This window comes from Sander vitreus, chromosome 18 (genome assembly GCF_031162955.1).
Source record: "Sander vitreus isolate 19-12246 chromosome 18, sanVit1, whole genome shotgun sequence".
Lineage (NCBI taxonomy): Eukaryota > Metazoa > Chordata > Actinopteri > Perciformes > Percidae > Sander > Sander vitreus.
In genome coordinates this window covers 9,096,545-9,116,342 of record NC_135872.1, presented here as the reverse complement: position 1 = coordinate 9,116,342, position 19,798 = coordinate 9,096,545, and the positions used below count along the sequence as shown (strand labels likewise).

Genomic DNA, 19,798 nt, shown 5'->3' with positions numbered 1-19,798 from the left:
ACACCCCCAACCGGCACCGTCAGACACCGCCTACCAAGAGCCTGGGTCTGTCCGAGGTTTCTTCCTAAAATTGAGTTTTTCCTCGCCACTGTCGCATTAGCCACTGCTAATGATTGCTCTTGGGGGAATTACTGGAATTGTTGGGTCTTTGTAAATGATAGTGTGGTCTAGACCTACTCTGTAAAGTGTCTCGAGATAACTCTTGTTATGATTTGATACTATAAATAAAATTGAATTGAATTAAACAACAAAATCAAAAGGTTTAAAACATAGAAAGTCTGGTCCTATATATATATAAAAAATATTAAATATACATAATTACACATATGCATCCATACATTTATGCTCACACTAGCTGGCCGTTCCATTCAGTGCTGTGTTGTACAATCTGATTGCTGTGGGCAGCGTTGCTGTCTTTAGTCTGTTTGTTCTGCACTGAATATCTGTAAAATGGTCTCTGTTTTGCAGCAGCCTGTTGGTGTTTATAGCTCTAGTCAGCAGGAGGCTGGTGTTCAGATGTCATCTCTTTAACCAGCTGAACTGCTGCCTGCTCCCTCCTGCTCTGAAGAGATGGGAGTGGCAGTGGTGGGGTGCAACCTCTAGTGATGATCCTGAGGGCCCTTTTCTGGACCGTTCTCTAGAAGAAGATATCAGATATAACATCCTTTTAATTGTAAGCTAACAACAAAACACTCCACACAAGCTTTAATTAAAGAAGTGGTCTTTATTACATCAAAGAAGTCAAACATTACAGACAAGAATAATCATGAGCCATGAATATCAATTCTATACTTAGACTGGCCTCTCATCCAGACACCTGCTTCATTCACTGCTCTTCCTTACGATTACTTCGGATTTATTAAGAAGGAATTATGGCATCTTAACAGGATTTGCTCCTTAGTTTTCCCTTAAGTGTGTAGTTATGAAGGTTCATTTACTTTATATAATTTTGGTTGACACACGGTTGTCATTCTTTTCTCTCTCTGCGTGCTATGGAGATGGCAGAGATCAATTTTGTCCAAACTGACTGTATTAACGTGGTGTTATGGCCTGTGAATTTTCTCTTCCTTCTTTGGGTCAGACCAGAAATTTTCAGAAATAAACTAAAAAAAAGTATGTTCCATCAGCAGAACAAAGTTCTGTATTCCATGGACACTAATATGTTTTAAACAATATGTGTCCTACAAGAGTACAAGCTCTTTATCTACAGTAGAACTTATGTTCTCACATTGCATCCATCATCTAAATCTCTACTGTTCATCCAACAATAGAGCCTTTTAGAGTACTCATGATAGTCTATTTACAATAACATCCTTAACAGGAGACCAAGTGGAACCTCTGACATTTTATTTACATTAAAGTTGTTTTTTCTGAATAAGTTTGTAAAACGTGGTATTCGGTAAGACTGCAAAGTCTCTCAAAGAATTTGTGAAGCATTCTGATTAATAAAACACATTGAATCATGGTCCAAAAGGTATTCAAAACAGTGATCGTCCATGAGAACGCATTCAACAAAGTCCTGGTTGCGAGCTAAGATGGTGTTAAAATGCTTGTATCAACAAGAAAATTCAAATGATTAGGCACAATACATGTTTTTGTTTCACAGTCCTGCATGTTTCACTCACTAAGCCTGTTTGCATCACTGAGTCTGTGTGTATTCAGGGATAATGGTGAGCAGGATATGAGGAAGAAGATAAACAGCTTATCCCATCTAAAACATTAAGAGGGATAGGAGCGATTATCCAAAATACTCTGTGCATATAAATGCATTGATGTTCTACTGACCACAAACAGAGCAATGGGTTTTTACACAAATAAACCACGGTAACATCACAGTTTCATTATTTGAAAACAAGACAATACTACTGAATTCCACCTACATACTGAAAAACTACTTCTAATGCTTTAATATACAGCTTCGATTAGGGGTTCTTAAACTTTTCTTCATGGACCCAAATTGAGCAGATCTCTTACCTAAGGACCCTTTATGGGCTCATTAAATCATACCAACACTCTCAATACTCCAGAGGAAACAGACTTGCAGTCCATTTTGCGTCCCGACCCACAGTTTAAGAAACGCTGGTGGTAGAGTAAACATGGAATGAAAAATGATTGTTCTTACAAGCAATGCAAGTAAACAAACAATAAATACAAACAATGTGCTTTATCCATATAGACATATTTACACAAAGTCTTTGGCTTATGAATAAACATCAGCTACAAAATAATAATAAAAAGTGTTGGCCACCAGTGCACAAAACAAATGAGGCCTGGGGTCAGTTCACTTCCAATTCCATTCAAACCATAAATGGAAACTGTAATTCACCTATTCATGAAAAAGCATTTATTCTTAGTCTTTTCTAAGAGTAAATAAGCCGATTCCCTCGTACCCAAAATCTGTTCATATTAGAGTTTTGAAATGAAATATCCCATTTCTGAATTGGCTGAATTGAAAGTGCATTGGGCCCAGCCCTGAAACAAATATGATTATGCTAATGTCACATGGTTGAACACAATCTTCAATTTTTACAATTTGGGTTACAAAGAAGACTTCAAAACTTCTATCCAGACAATCAATAAATGATGCAACAAATCAACTCTGCAGTGACTGCAGAAAACATAAAACAATGATACATATCACACTTTCTTGAACGTATACATTTTAGTGAAAATCCTACACTTAACATTTTTCAAGTTGCCACTTCATGATATCGTAAAAAACAAAAACAAACACACAAAAAGCCTAATACTCCCTGTGTAAACTTCCTGTTTTTCTTTCATTGTCAGTCTTGTTTCTAAGATGCTACTTCATCTAATTACATGTAGCAAACTTACATTGATATTTAGGGTATTTTCTATGTCTATATATTCCGTTATCTGACAATATACTGTATGTAACCAATGAAGAATGGGTTCAAAGTGGCTATTAAGTACGTAAAGACATAATAATGTTCTGACTCAGAAAAATAACATGTAAATGCTGCTGATGTATGGAGTAGAAAACAGAAGCATTCACAGAGTTTGGCCAGGCTGTAACTTTAAGTTTCTTGTTCTTATACAAAAGTACTGGCAGCAAATATTCAAACATCACCATGATGAGATGCCCAACACTGTTAAGTAGTCAGAAATAAGCATGAGAGCAGGCTTGGTTGCAGCTAGCAAGGCAGAAGGGAGACATCTACAGTGCACATTGAGTACTGCAGCTGGAACAGCATGAGGCATCAAGTCCATGGGAGGAGGGGCTGTGGTGAGAGGCTAAACATTTAAATGGGGCCCAAAATATACAGGGGCCAGCCGGCACTCAAAAAGCTGTACAATAAGCATAAAGGAGTAAAAGCAGTAACATCTCCCCCTCTGTTGCACTCCCAGCAGCCCCTTCGGTTAAAAGTCTGAATGTTTCCTTTTGTTTGGATACTTTACAACACTGTACAAGGAGCCTATTTTGCTTCTGCCATTTGTAGGGACGTAAAATGGGTGCTACAGAACGGCAACCACAGAGGGGAGTCGGGACCAAGCGCAAGCAAAGGATCAAACACACGGGAAGTGAAATTAGTTCTTCACCTCCTCCTCCTCTCTACTTTGTTTAGGAGGACTCTATGAACTCCAATGACAGGTCGTAACAGAACCGGTACTGCTCCTGTAGACAAACACAGACAGACATACTGAACTTAACATCTGGGTGGGTTAGGGTTCATATTTTGGGTCAATCTCTGACAAAGTCTGATATGTTGTAAAACCAAATCAAACATTTAGGTCATCTCCCTCTGTTACTCGGTTTGTCTCTCCTTCTCTCTAACTCACCGGAGTATCCACCATGTTGGGTTTGCTGTTCCTCAAGGTCTTTACGGCGTGGAAGACATCGACCACACTCTGTCTCTTGGCCATCTCACACACAATGCTGCTGGCACAGAACACTCCACTACGCCCACCTCCGTTTCTGTAAACACGCAGACAATAATACAGAGACATGTCACAAAAAGCACAATTTAATATTTCATTTGCAGTTTTGCCACCTCTGTGTTCATGCCACTGATCTTGGAACACTGATAACAAATCATCCTGCTCGTCAGACAAAAAGACATTCTGGTGGAAGAGAAGTGTCACTCTGAGTGAGACAATTTTGTATAATAATCACCAAATGGTGCCAATATAACTGGTAGTACCAATCCTTATAAGACCACTGCTAGATGCAGTCTTAACAAACATGTTTAGCAACCTTTATTTGATTCTTTTCATCTTTACTTGAACAAATTAACTGATACATTTTCATGTTTTTTACTAAGTAAACCAAATGCTCTTTTGTTCCTGACAGAGCTGCTGATTGCTTTTCACAAATACACTCTTGCTAAATAAAAAAAATAAAAAAAGTGTATGAGACTGTATGTCTGGTGTGAACCCACAGGCAGTGTACGATGGTTCTTCCCTCTCCCTCCTCTCCCTCACGCTGCCACTGGTCGACCTGCAGGATCAGTTTGAGGAAGGAGCGTTTGGAGGCGGGGATTTCTCTGTGCCCCGCCCACCCCAGGTACTGGAACTGACGAACCATCAGGTAGCCTTCCTGGGGCTGAAAGATCAAATACACGGAACAAAAAAACATTTAGAGGAATGGATTCTGTTAAACAGGAGACTATTGGAAGAGATGAGTTAACACTGTTTCTGTTCGTTTCTCAATCACACATAAAGGAAGATGTGGCTTGAAGAAAATCACATAAACGTAGCAACACAATATCAATCAACTAACCCTGGTGAGGTTGCAGACTCTGAAGAGTCGACTGATTACATCACATTCCATTGAGCAGGACATACATTCCACCTGGACCGGACCGTAACGCAACATGCCCTCCTCTGGCCAGTACTGAGGACAGCCCTGAGCAGAAACAGTTACAGCATTTAGATACAGTATATGCAAGAGTGAAACAGCAATAAATAGAAATGCAATATTCAATATTGTAAGCATTTTTCGTATTGTTGTTTCCCTATATGTTGTATGGTTTTTTGCCTGTTTGAGGCCTTGGTTAGCAAAGGACAACCTTCTACCCTTCTGGAGACAGTAAAATCCTGTTCATATATGCTGACTTTGGTGTGAAGTTGATGTTGAGGCTAGACTGACATTTTAAGCCAATATTAGCATTTTTATACAAATTTGTAGTAACTGCAAGACAGGATTATTTTCTTCAGTATTATAAATGTTCCTCTATGTTCACAGACTGGAGTTTAATTAGATTTGTATTTGATACAGCTGACCATAGAAATCATTCCAGCGTGGAGTTTTTACTTCAGAATGGCAAAGTGTTTAAACATTAAAACATATAATAAATTATACATTTTGACTATATTAAAGATGATACCTGTATAAGTATGTGTTATTATATGTAATGTTTTATTTGTAGAACTCTACAATGTGGCTCCTCTCCTGTCGATTATTCTTGTTTGTTATGACATATTAGATATCATTGTTTGTCTCCCTTCACTGCTTTTAATGTAGGCATATTGTATTTATGCCTAAGTGCCTGTGTATATGAGTATATATAGTAGAAGTATGTTGATAGTATAATAAAGTTAATAAATGTTATACTACTATATTTATTGGTGAAAGCTTTATATCTCAAATATATCATCCTCTCATAAAGTAAGAAAAACAGTGACAGATCAAAATTGTGATAATCAAATGATGATCAAAAGTGATAATTTTAAAACAACTGAACAGTGAATTACCTGAGCCAGGTCAATCTCATTCAGCATCACCAAACTGGTACATCCATAGTCATAAACCAGACGCCAAAAGTCTTTGACAGTGTTAGGCAAAGGATGCTGGGTAACGATGAATGCAGCAGGCTGTCTGTAGCTCTGCAGGAAACAGGCAACAGAAATAATGTCAGGTCTTTCATAAACACAGTGGTGTCATTTCATTCACAAACTTAAATTAAATCCAGCAGCATGAAGCACTAAGTTTGGCTTTTCATACACATCGTTCACATCCCTGTTTTGTTACCTAAATATCTTTATCCTTGTTTTTATTAAATATTTCTTTCTCTCTCTCATACACACTCTCATCATGGTCACATAATCATGCAGTGGGCTTATCAAATGTGAGTGTGAGGAGCATGCATTGCATATACAAATACACTGTACGTACAGTACATCTATGTCTAATAGGGTCAGTGTACTTCATGTTCAGTTCAAGTCTTTAAATGGCAAATTTGTCAGTCACAAAATCAAGTTTCTATTGACATAATGAACTGAAAGTGAACTGAGCCCAACTCATCCTGAATGAAAATGTGCAGCCAAATGTGTGACATGAGTGTGAATGACTTTGGTGACTTGTAATCATGAGGAGAATCTAATGTGAGGATCGGGGTCAGGTTTAGGATTTAGGGTGTAAATGGCTTTACTAAACATGAACCTGGTGACGGAACGACACTGAAGCCATGAAACAAATCCAGTATTGGAGATTTGAAGTAAAATCCCATTACCTGGAACTCCTCTGAGAGCTTGGTTAGAGAGAGGCCAAAGGTAAGTGACTAAACTTTAAATATAAACTTCAACAATTGGAAAGTTTTACAGCAATTACAGTATTTTTGTCCTCCAACAGATTTGTTGGAGAGAAGCCAGGTTTCTATCCACACCATGCATATATTACATTTTGTGTTTCAACCATTATTATAAACTCACATACTGTATCTACAGCCCACTCCTTATTATCCTTCTCTCTGTCTAATTTCTATGAAAACAGACCTGCTAATCAACATTAAATTGTATTTATGTCAGACAATGACCAGATATTGCCATCTTACCTTAAATTTCAACCTACATAATGACTTTGTTTTTCAAGTCATGGTGGCAACATGTTGTCAACTGTTGCCAATGTAAACAATGCCCTGCAACAATGAGGCTGTTAAAGATTGGGTGGTGGCCAGAGAAGCTAGTGGTCTTTTCAGAACCTGGATTTGTCTCTAGCTTTCTGCTGCTAAAACCACAAACACAGCATCACACAAACAGGGAGGGGAGTCTGTGTGTGTGTGTGTGTGTGTGTGTGTGTGTGTGTGTGTGCGTGCGTGCGTGCATGTGTGCGTGTGTGTGTGTGTTGTCTCTATAAACATATGTGCATAAATATATAATATGTGTTTCTCTTCATCATCATTTGTGTATAATGTCTTAAAAGCATGTATCATTTTGAAACAATTATGTGATTGCAATTTGGGACAATAGAATTATACATTGTTTTTTTTGTTTTTCTTTTACATATATTCAAATTGGATTACGTAAATGCAACACATCTGTCTAAAATGCTATGTCCACATATGTTGTGAAATGTCCCAACCTACTTGTGCTTGATGTGTTGAAAATAACACAACCTAACTGTATGTGAATGTGTTATACACTTACATCCATCAGAGCAGCATTGATGTAGTTGCTGCTTTCTCCGTCTATTGTAATGAGGAAGGGAAGGCATCTATCAGGAGGAAGGCCATCCATAAAGCGGTTCTTATCTTGGTTTCTAGGCAACAATGCGATGCTGCAGTCTTCGGGCTGAGGCTGAGGGGTCACCGAGTTTAACGTCTGGACAAAGAGAGACATGCAAAACATATAAGTTAGTGCATAAGCAGAGTTTTTAGGTCCCTGAAATACCTTTCCGTGCAAAGTTAGGATTCAAAGTTGGGTCCCATTAAGGTTGAAATATATCCCAAAATCATGCTTGAAAAACAGGTGTCCATAAGAAATGTTGTGCTGCTGGTTCATTTAAGGTAACCTGTAGAGTTTTTAACCGCTAGTAACGCTATAGAACTATGTTTTTACAAGTGGGTCCCGATTTTGTTTATATCTTGGGAAAGCGGGTGACAGATATACATTCCATTCATTTCCATGCTATTCCACTAATTAACATTTAGCAAAGGTAACGCAACAAGTAACACAGAAATGCACCAATAAAGCCAAAGTAGAGGAAGACTGTGCAGCATTTACAGCTTTATTGTATATGTAAAAATTGCATTGATAAAGTTGTTTTTGAGTTGTTTCTGTCTGTTGCCTCTGGGTTGGTGCTAAAGGATACATTTTTGGGTTGAGAAAGGCCAGGAGTGAATTCAGAAGCTGATCACTTCCCCAAAACGTGGCTAGATATACTTCTTAGATGCTCAAAAACTCTGCCAGAAGCCTTGTTAAAGCTATTGTGCAAAATACCGAACAGCTGAGAAGTGGATTATGCTGACATGAGACACTTCTGTTGACATTTTGTATTTGTTTTGTTTTGTAAAAACTCAGCTTCTAAATGCATTTCAAGATAAACTTTGGAGGGGTGTAACTTTAAAGGCTGAAGATACAGATTACATTAGGTTTACCTGGAACTCATCCTTCAGATGTGACGAGTTGGTCTGCGAGTCGATGCGGATCAGCTCATAAAAAGCAGCTTTGAACTCGCAGACTGGTATGGCTGTTTCTCCACATAAACAAGCCTCTAGAATGGCATCATGGATGAATATATACTGCTCCTGAAGACGTATAATTCAAGACATGCATAGTGTTATATACATACACAAATTTCACTCCAGAAAAAAACATTGGCAAACAATAAAACACACACGTGTCACATAGATAACACAAGCGGCTCTGATGTCAAATGAAAGTGAGCATGCCAGCACTGTGAGTTAGTGATGACTGATGGGAGATGGAGCTATGAATGAGATGAGATGATGAATGTCGTGTTTTGGTTTACCCCACTTGTGAGTCAGTCCACACAGGAAATTGTATTTTTTGGAAATGACTGCAGCTTTAATTCAGTGAACAAAGTGAATACCTTTGTTATGATGTTTTTTGTTACACTGTTACAGACTAATATGTCTTACATTTTACAATGTGCACCGAAAGATTATGATGATGGTTACATAAAAGAATGTATTTAATGTAATCAAAATAACTATTTTTGCAATGTTGTAAGAGACATAGATAGAGATAGATAGAATAGATAAAAACGACATATAGGAAATTAATTTTGTTGGTAAAAAACAAACAACGAAGAGCAGCGGAGTTCGGGTGTTTAGAGGGTTCACTGCGTGAGATGAGGTGCTTCATTCAAGGTGCCACATTGCTGTCTAGCACAGTGTAATTCTTCATCCTACCACCGAATGGTGCCAAAGTAAAATATTTTCAAATCCTTGAAAAAGTGGCTCTTAAATAATAACAAATTTCCCCTTCGCCCAGGTCACGATAATACTCCTAAGTATATATTCCATGAAATGTTTGCGGTGTTTATGTAATGAGATGACATGTTTATGAATGGGTGGCAGATAGATGTAGTCAATCAGCCTACACCATGAGGATGGCTGAGTCTTACACTGAGAGTTTATTGAGTATATTCTGAGATGTGGATGTAGATGGAGGATGGGTAATGCAGTCACCTCAGTCTGTACCATGTTGATCCTCCTAGAGCGAAGAGCCTTCACACAGTTGTAGATGTCGACCACTCCTTCTCTCTCCGCCATGTCCAGCATGATGTCAATGACTATGAAACAGCCCGTACGCCCTGCTCCAGCACTGCAGAGAGAAACAGAAATTATTCTTTATGTTCGTAATTGAGAGAGAAAAACAAAGACATTTTTAATGACTATATGTATATTTCAGATATAAGGGTGCCTAGTAGAGTGGTACAGAATATAAAGGTCTTCGTTTATTTCTATACCTGCAGTGGACCACAATTGGCCCAGCAGAGGGTGGATTGGAGATTTTAACCCTGCGGATGAAGGAAAGTAGTCCTGTAGCGTGATATGGAACTCCGTGATCAGGCCAGCCTGTGAAATGGAACTGCTTGACTTCCCGCACCTCGTTGAAACCACGCTGAGACAAAAGACATCTTTAGGTTACAGTTCATGGTACCTGTCATTATATATGTTCCCTCATTGAATATGACCCAAACCTATTAGCCAGTTAATTAATGTGGAACTCCCTAAGATCACACAGGGTACAAGCATTACTAATTTAAGTATTTGCAATATTGTAAATTATGCTAAACAAATACAATGCCAAATGAATACAAAACGAAACCGAGACATTATGCAAAATGTAAGTTAAAAAATATCACTCACCCTCTCCAATGTAAATGTGCGAACCACATATTCAGCAAGAGGTTCAACCTCTACAAAAGTCACCTTGAAGTCTCCGTACACCTCTGCATCGTCTGGCCAATACTTATAGCACTTAACCTGTGAAAAATAACATTTAAGATTTGACCAAATACAGTATAATAATTATAATCAAACATGTTCAAAGACCTGGATCAAGTAGCAGATATACATTAGCACCTTACGCAAAATAAAATACAATGCCCTAAACATTGCATACTTTACTAATAAAACGGTAGGACAGCAGTGATGGTCCACTAATTTCTTTGCACCAGTCAGCTAACCTACTTTTTTTTCCCCAATTAGCACAAATTCAATTGATATTAACACTATCAAACAATACAATGCTTGAAGAATATCTTTCTGGCACACGTGCTAAAGCTGCTTCAAACTGTAACATGATTCTCATTCATGATTTCTTACTTCTTATTTCTTTTATCTGGCTATTACAATTGTCAAAGGGCCTAAATAATCTTTGCTAGGCAAAATGCATGTAAAAAAATATTTTACAACTATGGGTGAAGGTAAAATGTCTTGCACAGTCGAACTCCACAACAGAAAAAACTAAAAAAAGAGCAACTTACCCTTCCAACCTCCACCAGATTGGTTACCATGACGATGCAGGCTGACTGTTCCTGCCACACCATTCTCCAGAAGTCATACACTGTCTCATGAACAGGACCTACACACACAGACACACAAAGTCACATATTCAGTACTTTGTATGATTACTAAGTGTGTCTTATTTGTAAAATCCTGTAAAACAGCAGTTATGGAGAACTGTTGCAGTATCTTACCCTGAGTAGCAATGTAGTGACTCGGTCTCTGGTAGCCCTGAAAACAAAACAGAACACAACAACTCAGTATCCATACAAGTGTATGTATCACATTGTAAAAAAAATCACTATCCTATTATTATACTAATCCTATCACAGTTGTAGACATCGACAGTCAGTGCATCATTATAACCGTCAAAACTAATTTCTGCTCTTACTTGTGGCAATAGAAACATAATGGAGCGTCTCCAAGTAGTTTATAGTGAAGTTAACTAAAATATTTTGACGATATAATGAATGCAACTGTCATTTTTGGGCTACATGTTGAGTTGCACTGCAAGTTGCAAAAGTTGGTCATCTCATCAAAGGGATGGGATGTGGGGGAACTTTTACTCTTAATACTCGTACCTGATATTTCTAAATTCTCAAAACAAAATTGCAAAATTATGCTCAAAGTAAGGCCCTGCCAAAATCTACAGATGACTGCATTGATGCCTGCCACCTTTACAACAACTGTCAGGTGCAAAAAGCTATGACAACCACTGATTGGGATTTCCTATTGGTAATTAGACAAACACAGGTACTACGCATAAGCAAATGCACATATTGGGAAGTAAGGAAGACTGGTGAGAGGGCAAGATGGAGTGAAAGCTTTCATGCTGCAGAGGCCCCAGCAACTCAAAATGTTCGAACAACACGACTTGATGCATTTAATGACGAGTGTGTGAATGGACGTATAGATGTAAAGGTTGAGGGGCGTGAATGAAAGAATCCACAGTGATACTTACATCCCTGTACAGCCAAATCTATAGCCCAAGCCACAGGTAGAAATAACGAGTGGAAGAAAGAAAGAAAGAAAGAAAAAAAGAAAGCACAGTGAGTGTCAATCAGAAAAAGAAAAGTTGCATTGACATAATGGGACTTTGAACAGGACATGCAGAAAAAAAACATGAACTTAATGATCTTAAAACTTAGAATTAGACTGAGTAGAATGGACACTCCCTGATCCCATTTGACTTCCTCACAGCAAAAGTGCATTGAAGGTCTGCAGCCCAAAGAAAGCTGGTTGTTAACAATTTTCAAGTACAATCCAAATTATATAACAGCCATTGGATCATAGTTTACCAACAGATATAAGCTGGATACACCAGGGAGTGTCCACTCTATTCATCCTAATTCAAGCTTAATGTGGATGATAGCATGCATATAATTGTTTTAATGGAGGTAATGGTATTATAAAAGAGCATGCTATAAGCAGTATTAGCATTTTAAAAAGTACAATGTGAGAGACTAACATGCAGATGATTGTTGTAAAGAGGACAGCAGAGTGAAGTGGTGAAGATGGAAAAAGATGAATGGATGGATGTGTACTTAGATGGAGTTATGTAGTGATAGATGAATGGACAGACAAACGATTAATAAAATGGATGAGTGGGTGGATGGATTGACCACTTAAAAGATGAATGGATTGAAGGCTAAATGTAGCAACTTTAAGGAGATACTCTTCTTCCCTTTCTTGTTGAGAGTTAGATTGTTAGATTATAAGATTGATACCACTGTTATGTCTGTGCAACAATTATGAAGCTAGCACCAGCAGCCAGTTAGCTTAGATTAGCAAAAGGACTAGAAACAGGGGGAAACTGCTAGCCTGGCTCTGTCAAAAGGTAACAAAATCTACCTATACAGCTCATTCAAGGCTCACTAATTAACATGTTGTATCTCATTGGTTAAATGTAACTAAAGTGTAACAATGGCAAGCTGTGGTTTTACAGTTATGTACCAGACTATTTCTCAGAATATACTGGCATAGTGGCTTCCTGGAGTCACATAATGTATCAAACCATTTCATTAAAATGGAGTTGATGAAGAAATAACAACATTTCTCTTTGTATAGCTCTTAGCGTAATGTGGTTGTTCCAACTAAATCCAAATGACTAAAAATCTACTGTTTTATTTACTGTAACTTATATAAGACTAAATTGTAATTTAAATTAGCTGTATCATGATACTATGATAAATTCAGAATGGATGCATAGATGAATATATGGATAGAGACAGAAGAAAGACAACAGAACAGACACCTGAGAAACACACATTTACTGTATGCATGATGTGTTTTTTGGGGTGGCTGGATGCATAAAATGGTATGATGATGACTAGTAGACGCAATAAAGGTATAGAGGCCTGACATACGAGCGAGGGAGTGTGGTTTCGTTGGTTTCGTTGGGAGCCAATAGTAGCATTCGATGCGTTTCCACTTACATCGATGTAGTTGGCGTTGATGTAGTCGGAGGAGGGGTCGTCTTCTATGGGCTGGAGAATAACCCTTGAATGGTCATCTAAAGAAAGAAGAGTACAGTGTTGGAGAGAGCAACAGAAATAGATAAAAAAAACAAAAAAACAAAGAGAGACAGTGAGATTGAGAGGAAAGCAAAATGAAAAAGAATATTTGTTTAAGGGCATATGGACATTTTGGTGCAAAAAGCACATTAATGTATTTTTTCTATGTCTCTTACCCCCCTCTTTCCCCTTTTCTTCCTCCTGTAAAGCACGTTGTAACATCTGATGTGAACATAAATATACATAAATTAAGCTTGCTTACATGCTATAATGTTCCCATAGCGGTTCTTGGTACGGTTCTGATCCTTCTTGGCCACGTCCCAGGAGGCCGATTGGCCCTCGAAGAAGCTCTGTATCACCAACAGCACACAAAACAATACAAAAGAAAATTACACGTCATGGATCCTAAAAAAGTAACATTCCTACTGGATGACTCTGAGCAGGAAGAAGTAATTGAATGGCTTTATTCCATGGGCACATGAGTGGTGACAGAATGCTTATTAGATACATAAAAAGGGGAAATAAAAAAAGGTTTGTAACTTTTTGACTGTTAAGTCGATAAGCAGAAAATATTCTGAAATTAAGAGGCAATTCAACCCTAATAGTCACTTTATCATTTTAATGTATCCAAAATATCAAATAAAGCATGATTGATTTTCTTCATAGGCTTTTCAGATATCTTACTCTTATCCGATATCGAATAGGAAATAGCCTTGTCTGGGTTATACTTAAGGTACTAACATTTGTATCACTACTTCTTAAACCAACAACATTAACATGACTGCTTCTACTCGTAACACTTTTGCTGCTTTTGCTACTGTAACCAACCAGGCTACTAATACTTCCTTTATTGCTACTACTAGTACTAGTAATCTAAGTACTGTTTATAATAATCTTACTTCATACTCCTCCTTAAAGCCGTAGCTGTCAGATGTTTTCATCAGGTTGATGTGCTGCAGAAGATCGGCCACTCTGATGGCAGGGTGAAGCTGTCCAGTCTGATAAGGAGATTCGGTTCCTTCACAGTGATACCGAGGAACATCCAGAAGCCTGCTGTTCTCCGCTGCAGAGCCACTGTGGTTCTCATCTACAACAAAAGAGGAAATTACTGGTTAGTTCAATCGCAAATTAACCACACATTTCATTATCAGTGCCTTTACTGTTTTATACTGTCCAGGGTAAAAAAAACTTATAAAACGATATAAATTTTTTTGTTATCATGTCTGAGGGATGAATCATGCAGTAAAAGGCTGTGTTAGGTTGGATAAAAATCATGTACATTTACTAAACACTGGCTTAAAAAAAACAAAAACATATTACTTTTATCTATACGGCAAAAAAACAATTACTTTTTCGTCTTCCCAAAACCAGTTTTAGCTGCTGGCTTCGAACTATTACCATAAGAAAATACTGTATTTTCCTCACACCAAACAAACCATAAGTCACTTTGTTTTCTCTGTCTAATACTCACCTGTGATTGGAACTACATGGCAAAGCAGCAGAAAAAGAGAAGAGTAAAAAGGTTTAGTCAGAGGATTCATAGGAGGATTTGTTAGTAAGACTCTAAGGGCCCTCTCTTGCACCCAGCGCAATTGACTTTGTACACCAACGCATTTATCATTCCGATTTTGCACCCGACACACAGCGGACCTTTCCCTCCACAGACTCATGTCGCTAAATTAGGGAATGAACTTGCGCTTGAGGTAACTCTCGAGATAGAGCCTTACTTTCTTTTTTGATACAGAGGAGTTATCAGCACTTTTACGTTTCTCCGCTATGTTTCATTCATAAAATAGTGATACCGTGGCGGCAGGAAAAAAGAGAATGATAGCAGCTAGCAGCTGACCTGATGACAGCAAGGGTCCCAGGTTAAGAGGTCCAGGAGGTTTGGCCTACTAAGTAGCCTGCCTACAATTTTAAGTGAGAACAAAAATACATAGTTTTTATACAGACTTTTGTATACATTATATATTCTAGTGTATTATCAGAATTTGTTTAACGTGCAAATATTTTTTTTTTACCTCAACCTCAAACCAGATAAAGACTTGCGTAGCCCCTGTGATCTTTGCCACCCCCCTGAGGGGCGGCGCGGACCCCAGGTTGGGAACCACTGCCCTAGTGCTATTTTGCAGTTTCAGAAAACAGTTCCGCCACACACCAGGAAAAACCTAGTCTAAAGTCAGTGGCGTGTTATTCAGATGCTATTTTAAGGATGCATGCTTTGCCGTAATGTAGAGTATGCACACTGCACATACACTTTGTTTCTCTCATCTCACGGAACCAGCAGTTCCCATTTTTGCAAATCACACATAAATACAAGGAAAAATATGACCTTGTTTTACACAACATTTCCATTAATCATGGATGTGTTGATGACATAAATGAAGAAATATTAAGAGGAATTAAGGAGATGTGATGTTGAACTGCATGTGCCGATGCCACTTAACCCAAATGCCCCAGCAGTAGCACGGGAGAGGAGAGACAGAAGAGCTGCGTCGTCTATAGTGAGGTAATCTTGGTCTAATGATTCAGTGAGAGTGAGCCCAAAACATCGGAAAGTATGTTTTTGTGACATTTCTTTATTTACATTTTGTCAAAAAGAAAAATCAATAGCAAATGTCGGTCTCCTCGGCTGTGAACCGCTCCTGGCGTGCGCCCATGGATGTATTAAGAGCGTGCGCCTAGCAAATCTGCCATTATAATAGCAATCCACCATGGAACAAGCGCGCCTGCTTTTAAAAGGGAATGTGAGATAATGGTCTGATTGGTTTATTGCACATTACACCCAAACCACACCTATAAGTAATGTAGCTACTTCAGGCCAACCCATTTTAGATTTGCGTTGGGTGCAAGAGTAATTTATCCTGCCGGTATAATAGCAACAGCGCCCGAGATCCGCCCACAAAGCTACTTCCGTTTGGCGTTTGATACTTGCGTTTCAGATCGTTAAAATAGGGCCCCAAATGTGAACTACAGGTTACATTGACAACTTTGATCTACAAGGACCTTAAATGTTATACATAATGGATGATTTAAAAAAAAACAAAAAAAACATATGATCTCACAAAACTACAGAGCATGGCCAAAAAACATGAAGTGCCACTTTGCTAAAACAATGTTTATGGCAACATAAAAGCCGTAGTCTACTGCAATGCCCTTTAGTGGTATCATCCACTGCTATTTACAACTATGTTACTTCATTCAGTAACTGATAATTTCACTCTACTATTCCAAGCTTCTTCTACACCTTCCATACCCATTGTAATATTAAAGGTAGGTGGTTTTATTCAATATGTACAAACTTTACCGCATTGACATATTTCAGCATCTGAAGCTACATACATCTGTTATATGTGGAATAAAACAATACATTTTAACCACAGATGAGCAAGCATCTGCTATATACTGTAGTGCAGAAAGGCTGCAGGTTTAATTATCAATTGTGAGTATAGCATTATTATATGATATAATTAACTTGAAGCTTGTACATAGAAAAAGTATTTCCATTGTAGGCAATTATGGGGTCAAATTGTTGCAGAACTTCCAGGTGAGGGTTTCTGTGTTGCGGGGGATAATGTGAGTTGGCAGGAGTAATGCACAGACTGACAGGTTGTTTAATGGAGCAGCTTGGGGTTGCAGAACAACCGATCTGATTTCATCTTCACCACTGTTTATTAACTGACACTGTTTATTTCATCCAACTGCTGCTTTTCTCTGCTCTGAGGACATGTTAGCTCATTACTGATTGTTAAAGGTTTCCTAAGCCCTCGTCAGGCCAATTAACAGTAAACTTAACCTGACACTGCCTCTTAATTTGCTACTTCCTGCTACTTCTTCCCACTCTGTGATGTGACTGGCCAAGACGGATTGTAACTGCAGCCTTCACTCCAAATTAGAGGCTCTGGATCAGTTAATTAACGCAGTTGGGTGGTATCGTGGATTGTGGAGCCCTTAAGGGTATGTTAGATTGCTGCGGTCAGTGTCAACACTAGACAACTAAAGATAAAAACATTGCAGTGCAACACTGGAGCTGAGGTAACATCCAACTTGGCAGAAATTGGCTACAAAACAAACCTAGTGGGTATCACAGATGGTAGACACTAAAGCAGACCTCCAGATCCAGTGAATAAAAAAAGTCCTGCCAAACACACAGGCCTGTAGGCACTAAGTTATTCACTGTCACTTGATGTCACAGATTTAATCTGCACTCGTTTTGTGGTGGCACTGTGACAAATTGTCTTCCTCCTTTTACTGTATGCATTAGTTTCTGTCGTTTTTGGGACAGGAGATGGCATGCCTTAAAACAACTCCAAACTGTGGAAATAATGAAGTCTCTAAAGGGAGAATGATGGTAATTACTGTGAATATCAATCACTCTCAGTATGAAACAGAAACCACGGCTGGGATTGGGAGTGATTGAACCTGGGAAAAACACAGTACGACAGATGAAGTGCTTGGCTGTTGTTTTTAGTACCGGCCATGTTTTACAAAGATATTTGGCACTAGGTGGTAAAAAAAAAAACAAGATAAAAGATGAACACACAGTTTTGCTATCCTCATATATTCCATACATTACACATAGTTGGATTGCCTTTGAACCAAATCCAAACATCATTTTAACATCAAAAACAACATTTTGTATTTTTGTTGTGTTTACTTTAAACACTTCAAAAATGTAGATGAGAGACAACATTGTGGTACGGAAACTTCAATCAAGCCAAGGTATCCACCCACAAAAACACATGGCACTTGACAGAGGTCAAAGTACATAAGACAGGATGCAGGATGTAATGGAAATTTTGACCAATGTCTAAAATTTAACTGGCTATTTGGACACAAAACTGGGACTAACGTAATGACGAGATGTACAACACGGGGTTACAAGCACAGGGGCTTTAGGATGAAGAGGGGTGATCACTAAAGGGAACTGATGGTAAATGTGACACATCCAACCATGCTACAAGTCTCACCTAGCACAGCAGTTGGAACCAGAGGATCGTTGGGCACTGTGGGAGGAAACACGGTGAGGAGATTTTCTAAATTTCAACGTTACTCAAACGTACATGAGGACCTAAAAGTGAGCAGTAAGCATCAGGAAAATTCAATCCGTATGGCTCCTGATGGACTACACATTCTCCAGTCATGACTTAAACATGAAAACCATCCACAATTTTTGCTCAACGTGGTCTTATAAAGTTATGAATTATTTACTTGAGACAGAAATGATTTATCAGCAGTTCTTCTGCTCACACATCACGAGACATAAACATGTACACTTTCTACACTTTTCTGCACTTTTTGTTATTGGTCTTTGTTTCCAATTTTGTAACTGTAAAACTGATCAGGCTGAATCGATTCTTGAGTTGTTATTTTTAACAGCTGAAATGATTAGGCAAACATTTTGATCATCGATAATTTGTGTCAAAAATACCAAACCTAACCTCGTTCCTGTTTCTGTAATGTGAGGATTTGCTGCTTTTCTCCATGTTATAACACTGCAAACTGAATATTTTTGGGATTTGGACTGTTTGTGAGACAGAACAAGACATTTGAAGACGTCACTTTATACTCTGGGAAACTGTGATGGACATTTCCCCTGATTTTGGACATTTTGGAGAGAGACTAAATGATGAACCAAAAAAATTATCGGAAGATTCATCAATCAAAACTGAGCTTGAGAACTGTAACCTAGCTGTTAGTAAGAATAACCTTGCAATTGCAAAATTCAAGTCTTACCAGTGAGGATAGAAGAAAGGAAAGATAGAAAAGGATAAAACTGAATATTAGATTCCAAGTGAGAGAGTCTAAGAGTCCAAGAGTTTTATGTTTTGAAGCTAGCCCATGGTTAATACTACAGTTTGTGGTTAGAATTACAATAATATTAGTCTTGTTTATGAACCTACATCTGTTGTTGTAGTTGTGAGAGTCCATGAATGTCACAGCCATGGGATCCTCTCCATGCAGAGTGCTCTGGTCAGCATAGCTGCGATCCATGGCATTCACCATGTGAGTCATTTCCTGCCGTGTTGTTCCGATGGCGTCTTTACGTTTTTTAGCCAGTTTCCTGTTGGGGGCAGAGACAGACACAGTCAGGCATCTTATAAACAAATACACAAACATCAGCTAGCCTGCAGACCACCGCCTTCTAAGGAATAGTCTCACATTTTAAAGTATAATAGGATGTAGTACTAAGTAGGTGGTATCATGTCTTTTTTGGAGATGAAAGCACGGCTGGGGGCTGCAGGCTGCTGATTCAAGATGCAGAGTTTGGATCCAACAAGGAAGAGAAAAGGAGAAAAGAAGAATGGTGGGGAGAAGAGAAAAAGAGAGGAAGGAAAAAGGAGAGAGCAGGCTAGGGAACAGGCTCAGCTATAGGAGCTGAGGGAAAATAGCATCTAATACAGACCAGGGACAAGTAGCAAAGGGAAAACCTGTTATCAACCTTTTACCAAAGATGAGCTGTCAGATGAAAGCCTTTAAACGTGTTTTATTTTCAAATCTGTTTCTAGTTGTCTGAAACTGAAAAAAATATATAATAATTGTAATTTAATGAGATGTCTGCATTATCAC

At 38.4% G+C, this 19,798-nt stretch overlaps 1 protein-coding gene across 9 annotated transcripts in view; it reads right to left on the bottom strand.

Moving 5' to 3' along the window:
• Window positions 1-704: 704 nt before the first annotated feature.
• The window catches only part of ptprk (protein tyrosine phosphatase receptor type K), a 122,625-nt gene continuing 103,531 nt past the window's right edge, over window positions 705-19,798 (bottom strand). For 2 of the 9 annotated variants that reach the window (XM_078275249.1, XM_078275252.1), the window contains 16 exons: window positions 19,132-19,292; window positions 14,128-14,315; window positions 13,491-13,590; window positions 13,082-13,227; window positions 10,910-10,946; window positions 10,697-10,794; window positions 10,077-10,193; window positions 9,674-9,828; window positions 9,393-9,528; window positions 8,337-8,486; window positions 7,387-7,560; window positions 5,716-5,847; window positions 4,742-4,867; window positions 4,401-4,564; window positions 3,802-3,937; window positions 705-3,637 (listed from right to left, as the gene is read on the bottom strand). In XM_078275249.1, coding sequence (XP_078131375.1) covers window positions 3,584-3,637; window positions 3,802-3,937; window positions 4,401-4,564; window positions 4,742-4,867; window positions 5,716-5,847; window positions 7,387-7,560; window positions 8,337-8,486; window positions 9,393-9,528; window positions 9,674-9,828; window positions 10,077-10,193; window positions 10,697-10,794; window positions 10,910-10,946; window positions 13,082-13,227; window positions 13,491-13,590; window positions 14,128-14,315; window positions 19,132-19,292 — 2,074 coding nt within the window. In that variant the 3' untranslated portion in view covers window positions 705-3,583. Of the gene's footprint in view, window positions 3,638-3,801; window positions 3,938-4,400; window positions 4,565-4,741; window positions 4,868-5,715; window positions 5,848-7,386; window positions 7,561-8,336; window positions 8,487-9,392; window positions 9,529-9,673; window positions 9,829-10,076; window positions 10,194-10,696; window positions 10,795-10,909; window positions 10,947-11,676; window positions 11,689-13,081; window positions 13,228-13,490; window positions 13,591-14,127; window positions 14,316-19,131; window positions 19,293-19,798 lie in introns of those variants that run through there. The other 7 variants (XM_078275251.1, XM_078275253.1, XM_078275255.1 and 4 more) reach the window with 5 other exon arrangements.